This window comes from Gouania willdenowi, assembly GCF_900634775.1.
Source record: "Gouania willdenowi chromosome 24 unlocalized genomic scaffold, fGouWil2.1 scaffold_320_arrow_ctg1, whole genome shotgun sequence".
NCBI lineage: Eukaryota > Metazoa > Chordata > Actinopteri > Blenniiformes > Gobiesocidae > Gouania > Gouania willdenowi.
This window is the reverse complement of record NW_021144848.1, coordinates 197,555-210,422: the sequence shown is the minus strand read 5'-3', so window position 1 is coordinate 210,422 and position 12,868 is coordinate 197,555. Positions and strand designations below refer to the sequence as shown.

The following is a 12,868-nucleotide window of genomic DNA, read 5'->3' as shown; positions in this document are numbered from 1 at the left end:
GCCAAGATTCCATGTGTGTACTGGTAATATGTGCCCTTTTTATTTGAGCACCAGCTCCTTTGGAGGTCTCTGCACGGGCCTGAACTAAGCTGTGTTTAGCCAAAGGAACCTATGATCAACGTACAGTGCACTGTGTCTGTATTCTGACTGTTGTCAAAGCGTTGCATTAAAATAAAGTTTTCTGGCTGACTTGGTTTTTTTTTTTTTTTGCTGCATCTGGAAAAACATTTATTCCACAACAACATCTGTTTTCAGGCAGATCACACACAAAAGTAACATCAAATGGCTGCTCCGGTGTGTTAATGTGTCTCCTTTCACTGCAACTACCTAGTCAAATTCCTCATATTGTTCTAAACTGTACCTGGTCAATAAAGCTGATTCTGATTCTGATTCTGATTCTGATCTTCACTCAATGGCTGATCCTAAAGGTCACCAACCCCTGGTTTAGGTCCTCTTCTTCTCTCTCTCACATTAAATAAAGCATTAAACTGATTCTATGTAAATGTTGATGCTGTAACATGTTTCTCTCTCTGCAGTCTGTGTTTTCTCCTCTCTCTCCTCTTCCTCTCTTCATTCTGACTTTTATTTATATTAATTTTATTTCATAGAATTATTATATTGATTTATTTTTTTAACCAGATCTATTTAAGGTTTTTATTGAAAACATTTTTTTTTTTTTAAATTATATTTTGGAAATGAAAACATTTTTTTCAAGAATCATAAATGTAGTGAAATGAGTGTAAACTGTTGGAATAATGTGACTGTTCATTATTGTCAGTGTCTCTGCTGTGATGTTCTGTGTTCGCTATAGTCGACTTTGTAATTTCCTTTTTTGGTGATAAAGTTGAACTGTTTCATCCTGTTTGGCCTTGTGTGTGTAGCACATTATTTAAAGGAGACGTTAGTTTAGAATCACTGTATAATGTTTTTTTTTTTTTTTTTTATACCGATTTAAACTCCTCTTCCTCTTTTTATGACATGACTGATATAAGATGATATTTTTGCTCAGTGCACTCACAGATCAGAGTGTGAGGAAACATTAGAAACATTGATCTACAGCAGAATGCTTCTCCTGCAGCTCACTCTGCTCTTTGTGCTCGTGCTTGGAGGTAAACTTCTTCTTCTGTTGATGTTGTTTTATCATTTAACAGAGTAGATGCTTTGGATTTCATTTGTTTTATTGAATTAGTGATAAAAAAAAAAACTAGACGTGTTAAAAACATATGGATAGTTAGAGAATATTGACAAAATACCATTTTATATGAAGTTTAAAGGCAAATTGTTATATTTATTTTAAAACAGAGCTCATTTTGAAAAAAGAAAAGAAAAAACTTAGTTTAAAGTTAGTTTTATTTCAGTCAAATAATAATGAACCCAAAAAGCTGAAATACATCAGTTTTAAGTTAGAAAATTGAATCTACTCAAGTTGTGATTACTTTGATCAAATGAGTTTATTTTTTTGAACAAACAGTATAAAATGATTAGGAGAACACAATGAAGGAGTATGGACCTAATTTAGGGCCACAGAATGAAAATTATAAATTTATGTTAAGAAGGTTTTTTTATTTGGAGCTTCCTCTTCTTCTTCTTTTAGTTTATGAAAAACTTTCAGTTTTTACATTTGTGGAAATAAAATGAAATAATGTATTTTAAAAACTTACAAAGATAAATCTGAAGGTATTGTGTGTAAGAGGAAATATGATTTTAAAAATGATGAAAAAATGCTGGTCGCTGTAATCAGAATTGAGTAGTAATTGTAAATGACTTCTTGAGGATAAATAATAATTGTAATTGAATTGTAATTGGAAAAACTGCTTATGGTTGACTTTCTTTGTGTCTCTATGTTGTTCTGTCTGAACACCAGTGTGAGTTTAAAAAGCAGAGAAATGTGATGAAATCCGGTGCTGACGTTCTGGGCGTGCTCAGTGAGATCACCACAAAGAGGAACATCACAGATCTGAGGCTGAGGAAACATTTGAAAGAAATGTGATAGATCTGCACAGCTGTAATGCTCACCAAAAATGTCTTTCTCACCAGCAAAAGTAACGTTTCAGGCCTTAGCCCTTCATCAGACTTAGGAAACAGCTCTGACACACCTGCATATATACATGGGATGATTAGGTCACATGATCAGAGGGGGTCACATGATTCAATAAAAAACTATGAGACTTGTGAGATATATAGTATAGATGTTTTACATAATCGATCACATTTATAATTGCAGAGACTGTAAAACAGGTGTGAATTGGCACATCTAAAAAAGCAGTGAACCAGTGCAACCACAACATAGTGCAAAAATACCAGAATTACAAATATATTATGAATTATATAAATAGAATTATAAATACATTCACAAATATCAGAATTATAGATATATTATAATAGATTATATGAATAGAATTATAAATACATTTAACAATACCAGAACCACAGATATACTTATAAATCCCAGAAATGCAAATGTATTTACACATATGTACATATACACATAACACATATATATTGATTTTTACAAAGTTTTTACAATAAATTAGAGAGTAGTGTGTTGTCATGGTTGTAAATGTTGTCAATTACGATTACAGTGGCCAGCAATTTTTCCAATTATAAATACATTCCAATTATTTATTATCCTAAGGAAGTCAATTACAATTACATTCTCAATGACTAAATTCTAATTACAAAGAATCAAAATGACTGAGCCTGAAATAAATGAGTTAATAAAAGTTAACCTTCCTCTTGTGTTAGCTTTCTGTTAGCATCTCTAATGATAACTGGTCCTAAATCAGCTGTAAAATACACTAAAAACAAATATCTATCATCTCATTTATTTCATATCTATTGGTTACCTTGTTAGGTTTCATAATCAATGAAAATATAGGTTTTAATATTTTTAGTGTGGGCGTCTGAGACTTTTATGTGTCAGTTTACCTTTAGATTTATATATTTTTAAATGGTAAAATGTGGTAAAGCTTGATATGAAACATATTTTAATAATTGTTAACTACATATGTGTAGAACTGTACATAGAACTGTAACATGGTTCCCCAGTTTTCTGTTAAATTATAATTGATCAATTTTATAGATTTTTCATGGCAATTAAAATTACAAAGTCAATTATCTAAACTCAATTACAACTTAATTACGATTACAACAGCAACAGATTTTTTAAAGTAAAATTACAATTATAATTCTCCATAATTATCATAAATTATCAATTACGCAATTACAATTATAATTGACCCCATCCCTGTTTTATTTTATAACTTTATAACGACTGCTCTGTGTTTCTTTGCTGCAGGCAGCAGTGACATCATCAGCATCTATCACAGAGCTGGAGATGAGGTCATCATGTCCTGTAACAGTGTGAATTCATCTGAAACATCATGTTCTAGCTTTAAATGGTTGTACTTCGGATACAGATCTATTGATACCATTGTTAGTGATGGACAGATTAATGAAGATTCACCTCAAGCTGATAAACTGAGTCTGGGCCGTAGATGTTCTTTGACCATCACAAACATCTCCTCTGAGGACGCAGGACGTTACATCTGTTCCTATGGGAAAACATTTGAACACAACACAGTTGTGTCTCTGAACATTTTAACACGTGAGTAACATGACATTATTGCAGCTGTTCCTAAATTTACTACGACAATGAACAATGCAGAGAAAGTCACATTCAGACCCAAACAGATAAATATGATCTATGACTGAAGCTTTGAGGAATCACATGTAGAAACTCCACCAGTTCAACACACTCCAATGTAGGCTTTTTCCTCTACTTCCTAATCAATGATATCATAGGTTTTATTATTTTTGGTGTGGGCGTCTGAGACTTTTCTGTGTTATTATACCTCTTTTTTAAAATGGTAAAATGTGCTAAAGCTTGATATGAAACATATTGTTAACTACATATGTGTAGAACTGTACATAGAACTGTAACAAATGTTAAATTATAATTGATAATTTTATAGAACATTCATGGTAATTAGGGAGGGTTTTTCCTCTATTTTCTCACTATTTCTTTAGTTGAACAGCTCTAGGACAGATGACAAGAGTAGATATTTTTTAAGTTTTAGTCACAAGTTAAGATTTAGCAGTCCTGTTTCTGTTTGTTCCTGAAACTAAGCCCTCACGCAGGTGGCGTAGCAGAAGAAATTATGTCCAGACATTTGAGAGTCCTACATTTTTCTTCTTGAGCTGCTGAGATGGGCCCAGAACAAAGAGTGAAGCTGGTGTAAGACGTGATTGGCCGATTTAATCACAAGGCATTCCAGCCCCGCCCTGTAGGCCATTTAAGAGGGGATGAGGGGAGATGGTGTCTCAATTATCATCAAAATGTGTCCCCTCTGTCAACCTGTCATCCCTCCCTCAGCCTGGGCAAAGCAGTAGATGTTAAAGCTGCAGTATGTAGTATAGTGAGAAACTCCCCTCTCCCCCCTCCCTTTCTCAGCGTCACACTCCTGTATTTCTGAAGCTCTTTTACAGCCAGGAGAAAGAGCAGAGATTCACTGTCTACTCTGAGCATATTGTAATCTAAAGTGTTCTAAGATGATTACAGATTTTTGACCAAAAGACGACAAAAATAATTACATACTGCAGCTTTAAAGACCATCAGTTCTGGCCAGGGTTGGGGTCATTTATAATTGTAATTGCGTAATTGATAATTAATTACAATTATGGCATAATTATAATTGTAATTTTAAAAAAAGTTGCTCTTGTAATTGTAATTACATTGTATTTGAGTTCAGATAATTGACTTGAAAATTGTATAAAAATTGTAAATTATAATTTAACACAAAACTGGGGAACCATGTTACAGTTCTATGTACAGTTCTACACATATGTAGTTAACAATTATTAAAATGTGTTTCATATCAAGCTTTTCCACGTTTTACCATTTAAAAATAAAGTAAATCTAAGGGTAAACTGACACATAAAAGTCTCAGACGCCCACATTAAAAATATAATCAATATTTTCATTGATTATAAAACCTAACAAGGTAACCAATAGATATGAAATAAATAAGATGATAGATATTTGTTTTTAGAGTATTTTACAGCTGATTTAGGACCAGTTATCATTAGAGATGCTAACAGAAAGCTAACACAAGAGGAAGGTTAACTTTTATTAACTCATTTATTTCAGGCTCAGTAATTGTGATTAATTGTAATTGAACTTTAGTCATTGAGAACATTATTGTAATTTACTTTATGTGGATAAAAAATAATTGTAATTCCATTGTAACTGGAAAAATGCTTGACACTGTATTTGTAAATGAATTGTAATTGAACAAGGTTAATTGAAAACTTACAGTAATTGTAACTGAACAATGTAATTGACACCAACCCTGGTACTGACCACAAATATCACTGTTCATTTAATTATTTGGATTCTTTCACATTTTCCTCAGTCTCAGCAAAACAAAGCACTGATCCAGTGGGAGGAGTCACACTGACGTGCACTCTGTGGGGGTACGCCAACCCCTATTGTGAAGAAGACAGCCTGAGATGGCTGGATGAGGAGAGAGATGAACTGAAGCAAGATGATTATGAAGTCTATTATGATAGACAGATGAACTGTGTTTCTGATCTGATAATAACACATCAGATTAACCACAGCAGAAGATACACCTGCCAGTTTGTTATAAACAATGAAGTGAAGATTTCTGCTGACTACACACTTGTGTCTACAGGTAGGACGACCAATCAAATCTCACCTTTAACATGTAAACACTGTCTTTATATGTTCTTCATTGTTTTCAGCTCCAAACAAGATCATCTTCATCCTCAACATTGCAAAGATTTGCCTGCTGATCATCCTGGTTGTTATTGTTACTACTGTTCAGATTAAATACAGGAGGAGGACTGGAGCAGCAGAAGGTGTGTATCTCTACAAAGATTTAGTTAAAAACCTATGACAACAGAACATAAAGGTCTGTGACTCAGAGAGGACAAACTATGAAAGGATAAACTCTTCTTTTCTGTTTGTTTGCTGCTGAGAATCATATCAACACTGTACGACTTTAGTTATAACATCAATAACCAGTTTTTGATTCAATTCCAATGACAGAAATGTCTTTTTTTTTGTTACAGATGCTCAAGATCAAGATTGTGTTCCTGTGAGTATATTTATAACCAACCAGCTTCTTACTAAACACACGTTAGCTCTCAGGAACTATTTAGGTTCTCAAATGTGGTCCAACAGCAGCAAAAGTAACCAGTGATTGTTTCCCAATACACAGAGTGGTTGATATGTGACTGCTCTAGGTTTAGACCTAAAGAAAAGAATCTGAATTATTAAACACAGGTGTTATGTACGTGGTTAGGAATATTAAAAGAGACAGCAGACTCGTGTATGAAAACATGAACTTTTTACTTTCTTCTTCTCTGCTATACAGTCAGCAACACAGCATCATTCAACCACAGCGACCCCTGTGGTGTAGCAACTGAAGACACAACATATTTCCCCTTTGTTTATGAATGTTACTGATAACTAGGAAATAATCAATACCTGAAATCAAATAAGACTGACTGTAAATTAGTGTTAACTTCAATCTTCATAATTGTTTTTTCACTGCAATCACTTGTTAATATTAACAACATTACTCAGTACTACAAAATAATTATAAAGTAGCAACATAACCTTTCAACTACAATTACAGTATCTCTTCCACTTGTAATTCACATCATGACAAAGTCATTTCACATTGTCTGGAATGTTTTTCCCTTTTTTTTTTTTTTACATCATTTTCTATTTCAATATTCCCCCCAAAGGCCATGAGAACGAATAATGTTTGTAATTGTTAAGCCAAGCTGGCTTATTTCTGAACCTCGTGGGTCTAGGCACGTTATCAAACAGTGGTGGTGCAAGTTCTGGCTCAGGGGCTGGGTCAGCAGTCATGGTTTTAATGATGTTCTTTGAGCTGTCTGGGACCAGAGAGAGATGAGATGCATTCCATGTACGACCATCCTACTTTCTTGGCTTCGCTTGCACGACGTGCACAGGAGATTGGGACTCGGCTGGAAGAGTCCGTACATGCATGATCGCAGCTTCCATATTAACTGCTAAATCCATCCATATTTCCCTCTGTTTGCACCAACAGCTTCTCCCGTATTCTTGGGCTGCTGGCATGCTCAATGAGTTGGTCCTGGATCATCTCATCAGTATTCTCAGTTAACGCACACGTCACCGCCAGCTCTCGTAGCGTGTCAACATGCTCAGCAACAGTCTCATGTGGCCTCTGCACTCGTTGTTTCTCCACCACGACATTTATTGCAGGTCTGAAGTGTGTACACAACACGGTCAAGGTGGACTGATAGCTCGTACCTCCATCCGTGAGCGTGTAGAAGATATGTTGTCCTTTGGTGCCCAAGCAGTGCAGTAGGAGCGCACGTTTCCTCTTGTCAGCCCACTCGTCTCCCTCCATGTGAATAGCAAGCAGGTAGTTGGTGAACATCTTCATCCACATATCAGAAGGAATTGTGGGTTGTCCAGCAGATGCAAGAAATAACGCAGGTCGAGGCAAAACACTCGCCATCCTCGTCGTCAATTTGTTATGTGTGTGGTTAGGAATATTAAAAGAGGCAGCAGACTTGTGACTGAAAACGTGAACTATTTACTTTCTTCTTCTTCTCTGTTATACAGTTGGGGTTGACCGACTTCATAATTTTAAAGGTTGACTTTATGTGCATACTAGTCAAGTCGACGTTGACTAGTCGATGACGTCACAGCCGAGTGGCAACCGAGTGCAGGTGTTGTGCCAAAATCCGTGACCCAAATAAATCTGTGACAGCAGGTGGCAACAGTTCCAACCCCTGCGGCTTCTCGGCGAACATTTACTTCCCCTAAACACGTTTGTAATTCTTCTCCAGTCTGCATTTACTTCACCAACCAGAGTGTCATGTTTAAGGGTGTGTAAATAGCTCCTTAATAGCTACAGAGAGGTTTAGTCAGTTGACGTAGCACTCTTCTTCTCTACCGCAGAGAAGCTGCAGCGGTCACAGATTTTTAAGAGTCACAGACTTTGGCACAACACCACCAGCCCCTGGGATAAGGGACATGCTATAGAAGCTAAGTAAACCCAGGAAGTGCTGCTTCGCCTACCATGAGTCTATGGTAACTGTTAAGCCCCAAAACTTCCTCAAAGCCAGGCGTTTAGACTTTGTTTGGGCTGTTTTTAATGTATCTTCGGCTTCCTTCACCAAAGCCGGTGTTGTCAAACCCCTTCGGAGCTATTTACATTTAAATGTCTGCCGAGAAACCACAGGGGTTGGAACTGTCGCCACCTCCAGTCACAGATTATTATGGGTCACAGCTTTTGGCACAACAGCGGTCTTACCCCACTAACGAAGCCTCCGTCCTGCACTGCTGTTTTCCAGATCTGCTTAATACACAGACATGCTACCACTACAGCTAACATTAGCATGTATATTAGCCATAGTATCTGCCTACCAGCTACAGTTTGAGCACAAACCAGGAAGGAGCGAGAATTGCTTGATTTTATACAAGGACCCTCGTTTGCTGTGTTGTGCCGCCATCTTGGGCTAAAGTCAGGTACTGCGACAAGTCGACATCACGTAGACAGAGTTGCGAGACAACACTAAAGTCGACTAGTTTGTTCAACCCCTACTATGCAGTCAGCTGCACAGCATCATTCAACCATAGCAACCCCTGTGGTGTAGCAACTGAAGACACAACAACATTGGAGAGTGGCGTGAGAGCTGTGTTTCAGATTTAGAAAGGATGTAAATTTGGGATGCATCATCTGTAGTGTTTCTTTGAATCAAGGGGTGTTTCTGCCTTTTTAACACTGAACACCCTCATCAAAGGTGACCAGCTACAGGGTGATCAAGCCTGAGCTTGCGTCCCATAACTGTTTCCCACTCTCTCCTATCTGCAGTTTTAGGCCACCTCACACACACTTGAAAAACACCAAGAATGTAATCAATGAACTCTTTATAATTCAGGGTCTTCCTAGATTTAATTTTAGAGTCTTTACCAAAACCAAGGTCATGAGTTTTGTGCTAAAGTTAAAAAGTGTATCATTAGTTGTATCTAGTTTGTGTGGACTGTCTGAGAAAGTACTTTCAGAAATGCTTTATAGCATTTGTTACTATTTTTACACATTTTACACATTAGCTAAAGAGTTGTGATTGTGGATTGTTACTTGTTATCACTATAGTTTCTACTTCTAAAGTACTTTGTTTGCACTCAGGATGAGCAGGACAGCAGAGTGATCTATGAAAATGTAGAGAATCACCAAGGCCCTGCCCAGCACCACGGTAAGTGACTCATATACGCCCCAGCATTCAAGGATCTGTAACCTACGCAATATTTGAGCTGTTGAACTATTACACATTATAACAATAACACAGACACACAAAGAATTCTCCCAAAATAATGATGGGATAAGTTTATTGTAATCAGAATAAGTGTTTGTTTTCATACTTTTTTTTAATAAATGGTATTGTGCTCTGCAGCACTGTGTGGTCTTACGAAGGTCTTATAGACATAATTTACAGGGGTCCTTTAACTTTATTAACAGCATCTGCCTTTATTGTCGCTTCTGTGGAAACATCCTTATCCTTAACCCTTGCAACACATCCTGGTATGTGTGCATTAAAATGACCGTAACTGTTAAAATTTGCTCTATTTGAAAAACTCCAAATGTTTCTATAAGCTAAGATGTTGTGCTTTATGGACAACCTACAAACATTACAGTAATCACGTTTCCTCCTTTGTAAAAACCCTGCGAAGAAGTCGCTTCGGCTTGCGGGTGGTGCTGGGGAAGGGGTGCTGCACGTGCAAACATGGAGATACAAAAAAAGAGCAAATTATTTCATATTTGTAGCAAAAAATAGAATCTGGAAGACCTTCAAAGATGAGGAAACTTCCACAGAGGTGTTTTACATTCTCCTGAATGTTTTTATATTTGTTGAAAAATCTGTTATTTGTGTGTTTTCATTGTTTTATTCCTACTAAATCTAAAAAAAAATATTTAGTTTTTGTGTTTTTCTTAATTTCAAAATGGTATTACACTGTTGGAACAATAATAAATAGTGATAAATTGCCATATATTGGAGGTCTAAAGTGTAATGGAAAACACTTCATCATAGGACATTTTTATGACCATTTTATATGGACAAAATGTGCAAGAAAACCCATGCAGAGATGTTAATATTACAGGTGTTAAAGGGTTAAAACTCTGATTAAATTACAAGGGTGTGAAACACCATGAAGGTGGAGACAAATGCTTCCTTGTTGACATATGCTGCTATCCTCTTTTAAAGACATACAATCAATCAAAACTCCCGTATTGTTTCCTGTAGGTCAGAAAAAAAGAGGAGGAAGAGGAAGAAGAAGTGATGTCTTCAACAGTCAAAGAAGCAGTGAAGAAGATAGTGTGTGAGGAGAGGACAGAGGAATTTTACACCAGCTTTAACTGTACATGAAAAGAAGCTGTAGCAGTAACACGCCTCCACTGATGTGTGTGCATTTCATAAGTTCTTTTTACGCAGTGACTCTTCTTTTTGTGGCTCATTTTTTTACAGTTTGAAAAGAGCTGATCCACCAAACCAAAGTGTAACAATGTGGAAACGTCAAAGCGAGAAGCAGACGCCTCTGATGTAGACTGGCAGTTGTCAGTCGAAACATGTCAGGAGATCAAAGTGGATTTATTAAAGAACAGTTGCTTGAAAAAAAGAAACCATAACATAACATTATCATCAGAAGTTTGAAAAGAACATCAAGATCTTTTGTCGGCTGTCAATGTTTATTTTCAGGGATTTTTCTTTGTCTAATTACAACTTTATTCTAATAATATTAAATAGTTTTTTCTCATAATAGAATAAGTTTACTTTTGTAATATTACGACTTAATGACTGTTAAAAATGTCTTATACTAATACAACTTTACTCTTAAAGTCTATAAAAACGATGCTCACACTGATCTTCTTTCTTCATCTCTGACCCAAGATAAGCTGTAAATATGTCTAAATTTACTTTCTATTATCAGCTTCTATTTTTCTCACTGTCTTCTTCTTTTCTGTTTGTTCCTGCTAGAAAATTTCCACTTCACATTGTTTGCTTTCATCTCTGTAATTATCTCTGCAAAGAGTGAGAGTCACATTGTGAAAAAAACAAAATAAAACAAAAAAACACCACAAATGAAGCCCTCAGTTTCTTTGCAGTTGTAGTTTAGAATCTCACACAGCTCAGTTACAGTCAGTGTCTCAGGTACAACATGTTTAAGCAGAGGTGAAAGTAATGGATTACAAGTACTCACATTACTGTAATTGAGTAGCTTTTATGGGTACTTGTACTTTTTTGAGTATATTTCTAAATCAGTAATTTTACTTGTGCTTAAGTACATTTAAAAGAAATAAAGTAATTCATTACATTTCTACACCAGTATTATGTACAATTAAATGATACAAAATCGAACCAGTGTAACGTAAATCGGGGAGTACCCCAAGGCTCCATACTTGGGCCATTACTGTTCATATTATACATTAATGACTTTACAAAAGCATCAGAAAGATTACAGAGTATTTTATTTGCAGATGACACAACCTTATTTTACTCACATAAAGAAATACAGGAGACAATGGAAGTAATAAATGAAGAACTCTAAAGAAAAATAAAAAAAATAAAACATTGGTTTGATCAGGTTAAATTAGTTCTCAATGTTAAAACAAAACATATAATATTCAATGACAAAAGAAACACTGTTGATTTATCAATACAAATAAATGGGATGGACATTCAAAAGGTTAAAAAATAAAAATTAATTCACCAATTAACTGGACAGGCTGATTATATAATTATAATAATATATTAAATTTTCTCTACTCACTTTATATAACACAATGATTGTAACATATTTAACTTACTATGTGGAAATTTGAGGTTTGACCTGTAAAACTTACATACAGCCACTGTTCAGGGCTCTGAACACTATATATAATATTAGACATAGAGATCCATCAAACCCACTATTTATCAAATGTAAGTCACTAAATTTTATTGATATTGTTGATTATAATATTCTTCAGATTTTGTATAAAGCCAATAATTAAAATAATTGCCAAAGAACATCTGATAAAGGTTTGAACAAAGAGTAAAAATGGACAGACATCTTTAAAAAAAAAAAAGCTTTAACTTAAAAACAATGGAACAAACTGTCACAGTGACAATAATTTGTTTATGGAATGCACTTCAGAAAGAAATAAAAGAGTCAGACACTCTCCTAAAATTTAAGAAACATATAAAAACTGCAATGTTAAATAAGTATAAAAATTAGATTTGAATATAAATAATATGAGATGTTAGATATTTAATTTGAGCAAACATGAAAACGATGGTTCTGTTTTTGTTTTTCTCCTTTTTTGTTCTTTCTTTTTTGTGAATATTGTAAATATGGCACATGAAAAAATGTATTATGCTGAAGAAGAGATATGAGACAGAAGTGTAACTGTATTGTTGACAATGACTTTGTTGCAGCTTGACTTTGTTTAATGTAATTATTCTTTTTTTTTAAGGAGGGGTCAGATGTTATAAGTTTTTACTTCTTTCTGCTCTTTTTTGTTCATATTTTTTTCTTTTTTCAATGTGGAGAAGAAATAATATTTTTAATGTCTTGAATGAAATAAATAAACAAACCAAAAGAAATGATTGTGCAACTAAGTTATGTTTATCCAAAGGAACCTATGATCAACGTACAGTGCACTGTGTCTGTATTCTGACTGTTGTCAAAGCGTTGGATTAAAATAAAGTTTTAATGGCTGCCAAAGAAAACTACAAAAACATTTATTCCACAACAACATCTGTTTTCAGGCAGATCACACACAAAAGTAACATCTTCACT

At 35.0% G+C, this 12,868-nt stretch overlaps 1 protein-coding gene across 2 annotated transcripts; it reads left to right on the top strand.

Moving 5' to 3' along the window:
* The first annotated feature begins 1,034 nt into the window (after nt 1-1,034).
* Nucleotides 1,035-11,632, top strand: LOC114458246 (uncharacterized). 2 transcript variants are annotated; one of them, XM_028440604.1, is made up of 8 exons: nt 1,035-1,109; nt 3,299-3,607; nt 5,415-5,696; nt 5,767-5,883; nt 6,097-6,122; nt 9,219-9,285; nt 10,333-10,447; nt 10,555-11,632. In XM_028440604.1, exons 1-7 carry the CDS (start codon nt 1,064-1,066, stop codon nt 10,410-10,412), a joined length of 927 nt encoding a protein of 308 aa, XP_028296405.1. In that variant the 5' UTR covers nt 1,035-1,063; the 3' UTR covers nt 10,413-10,447; nt 10,555-11,632. The 2 variants fall into 2 exon arrangements, with proteins under 2 accessions (XP_028296405.1, XP_028296404.1); XM_028440603.1 differs by having other exon boundaries at nt 10,333-11,632.
* Nucleotides 11,633-12,868: the final 1,236 nt, after the last annotated feature.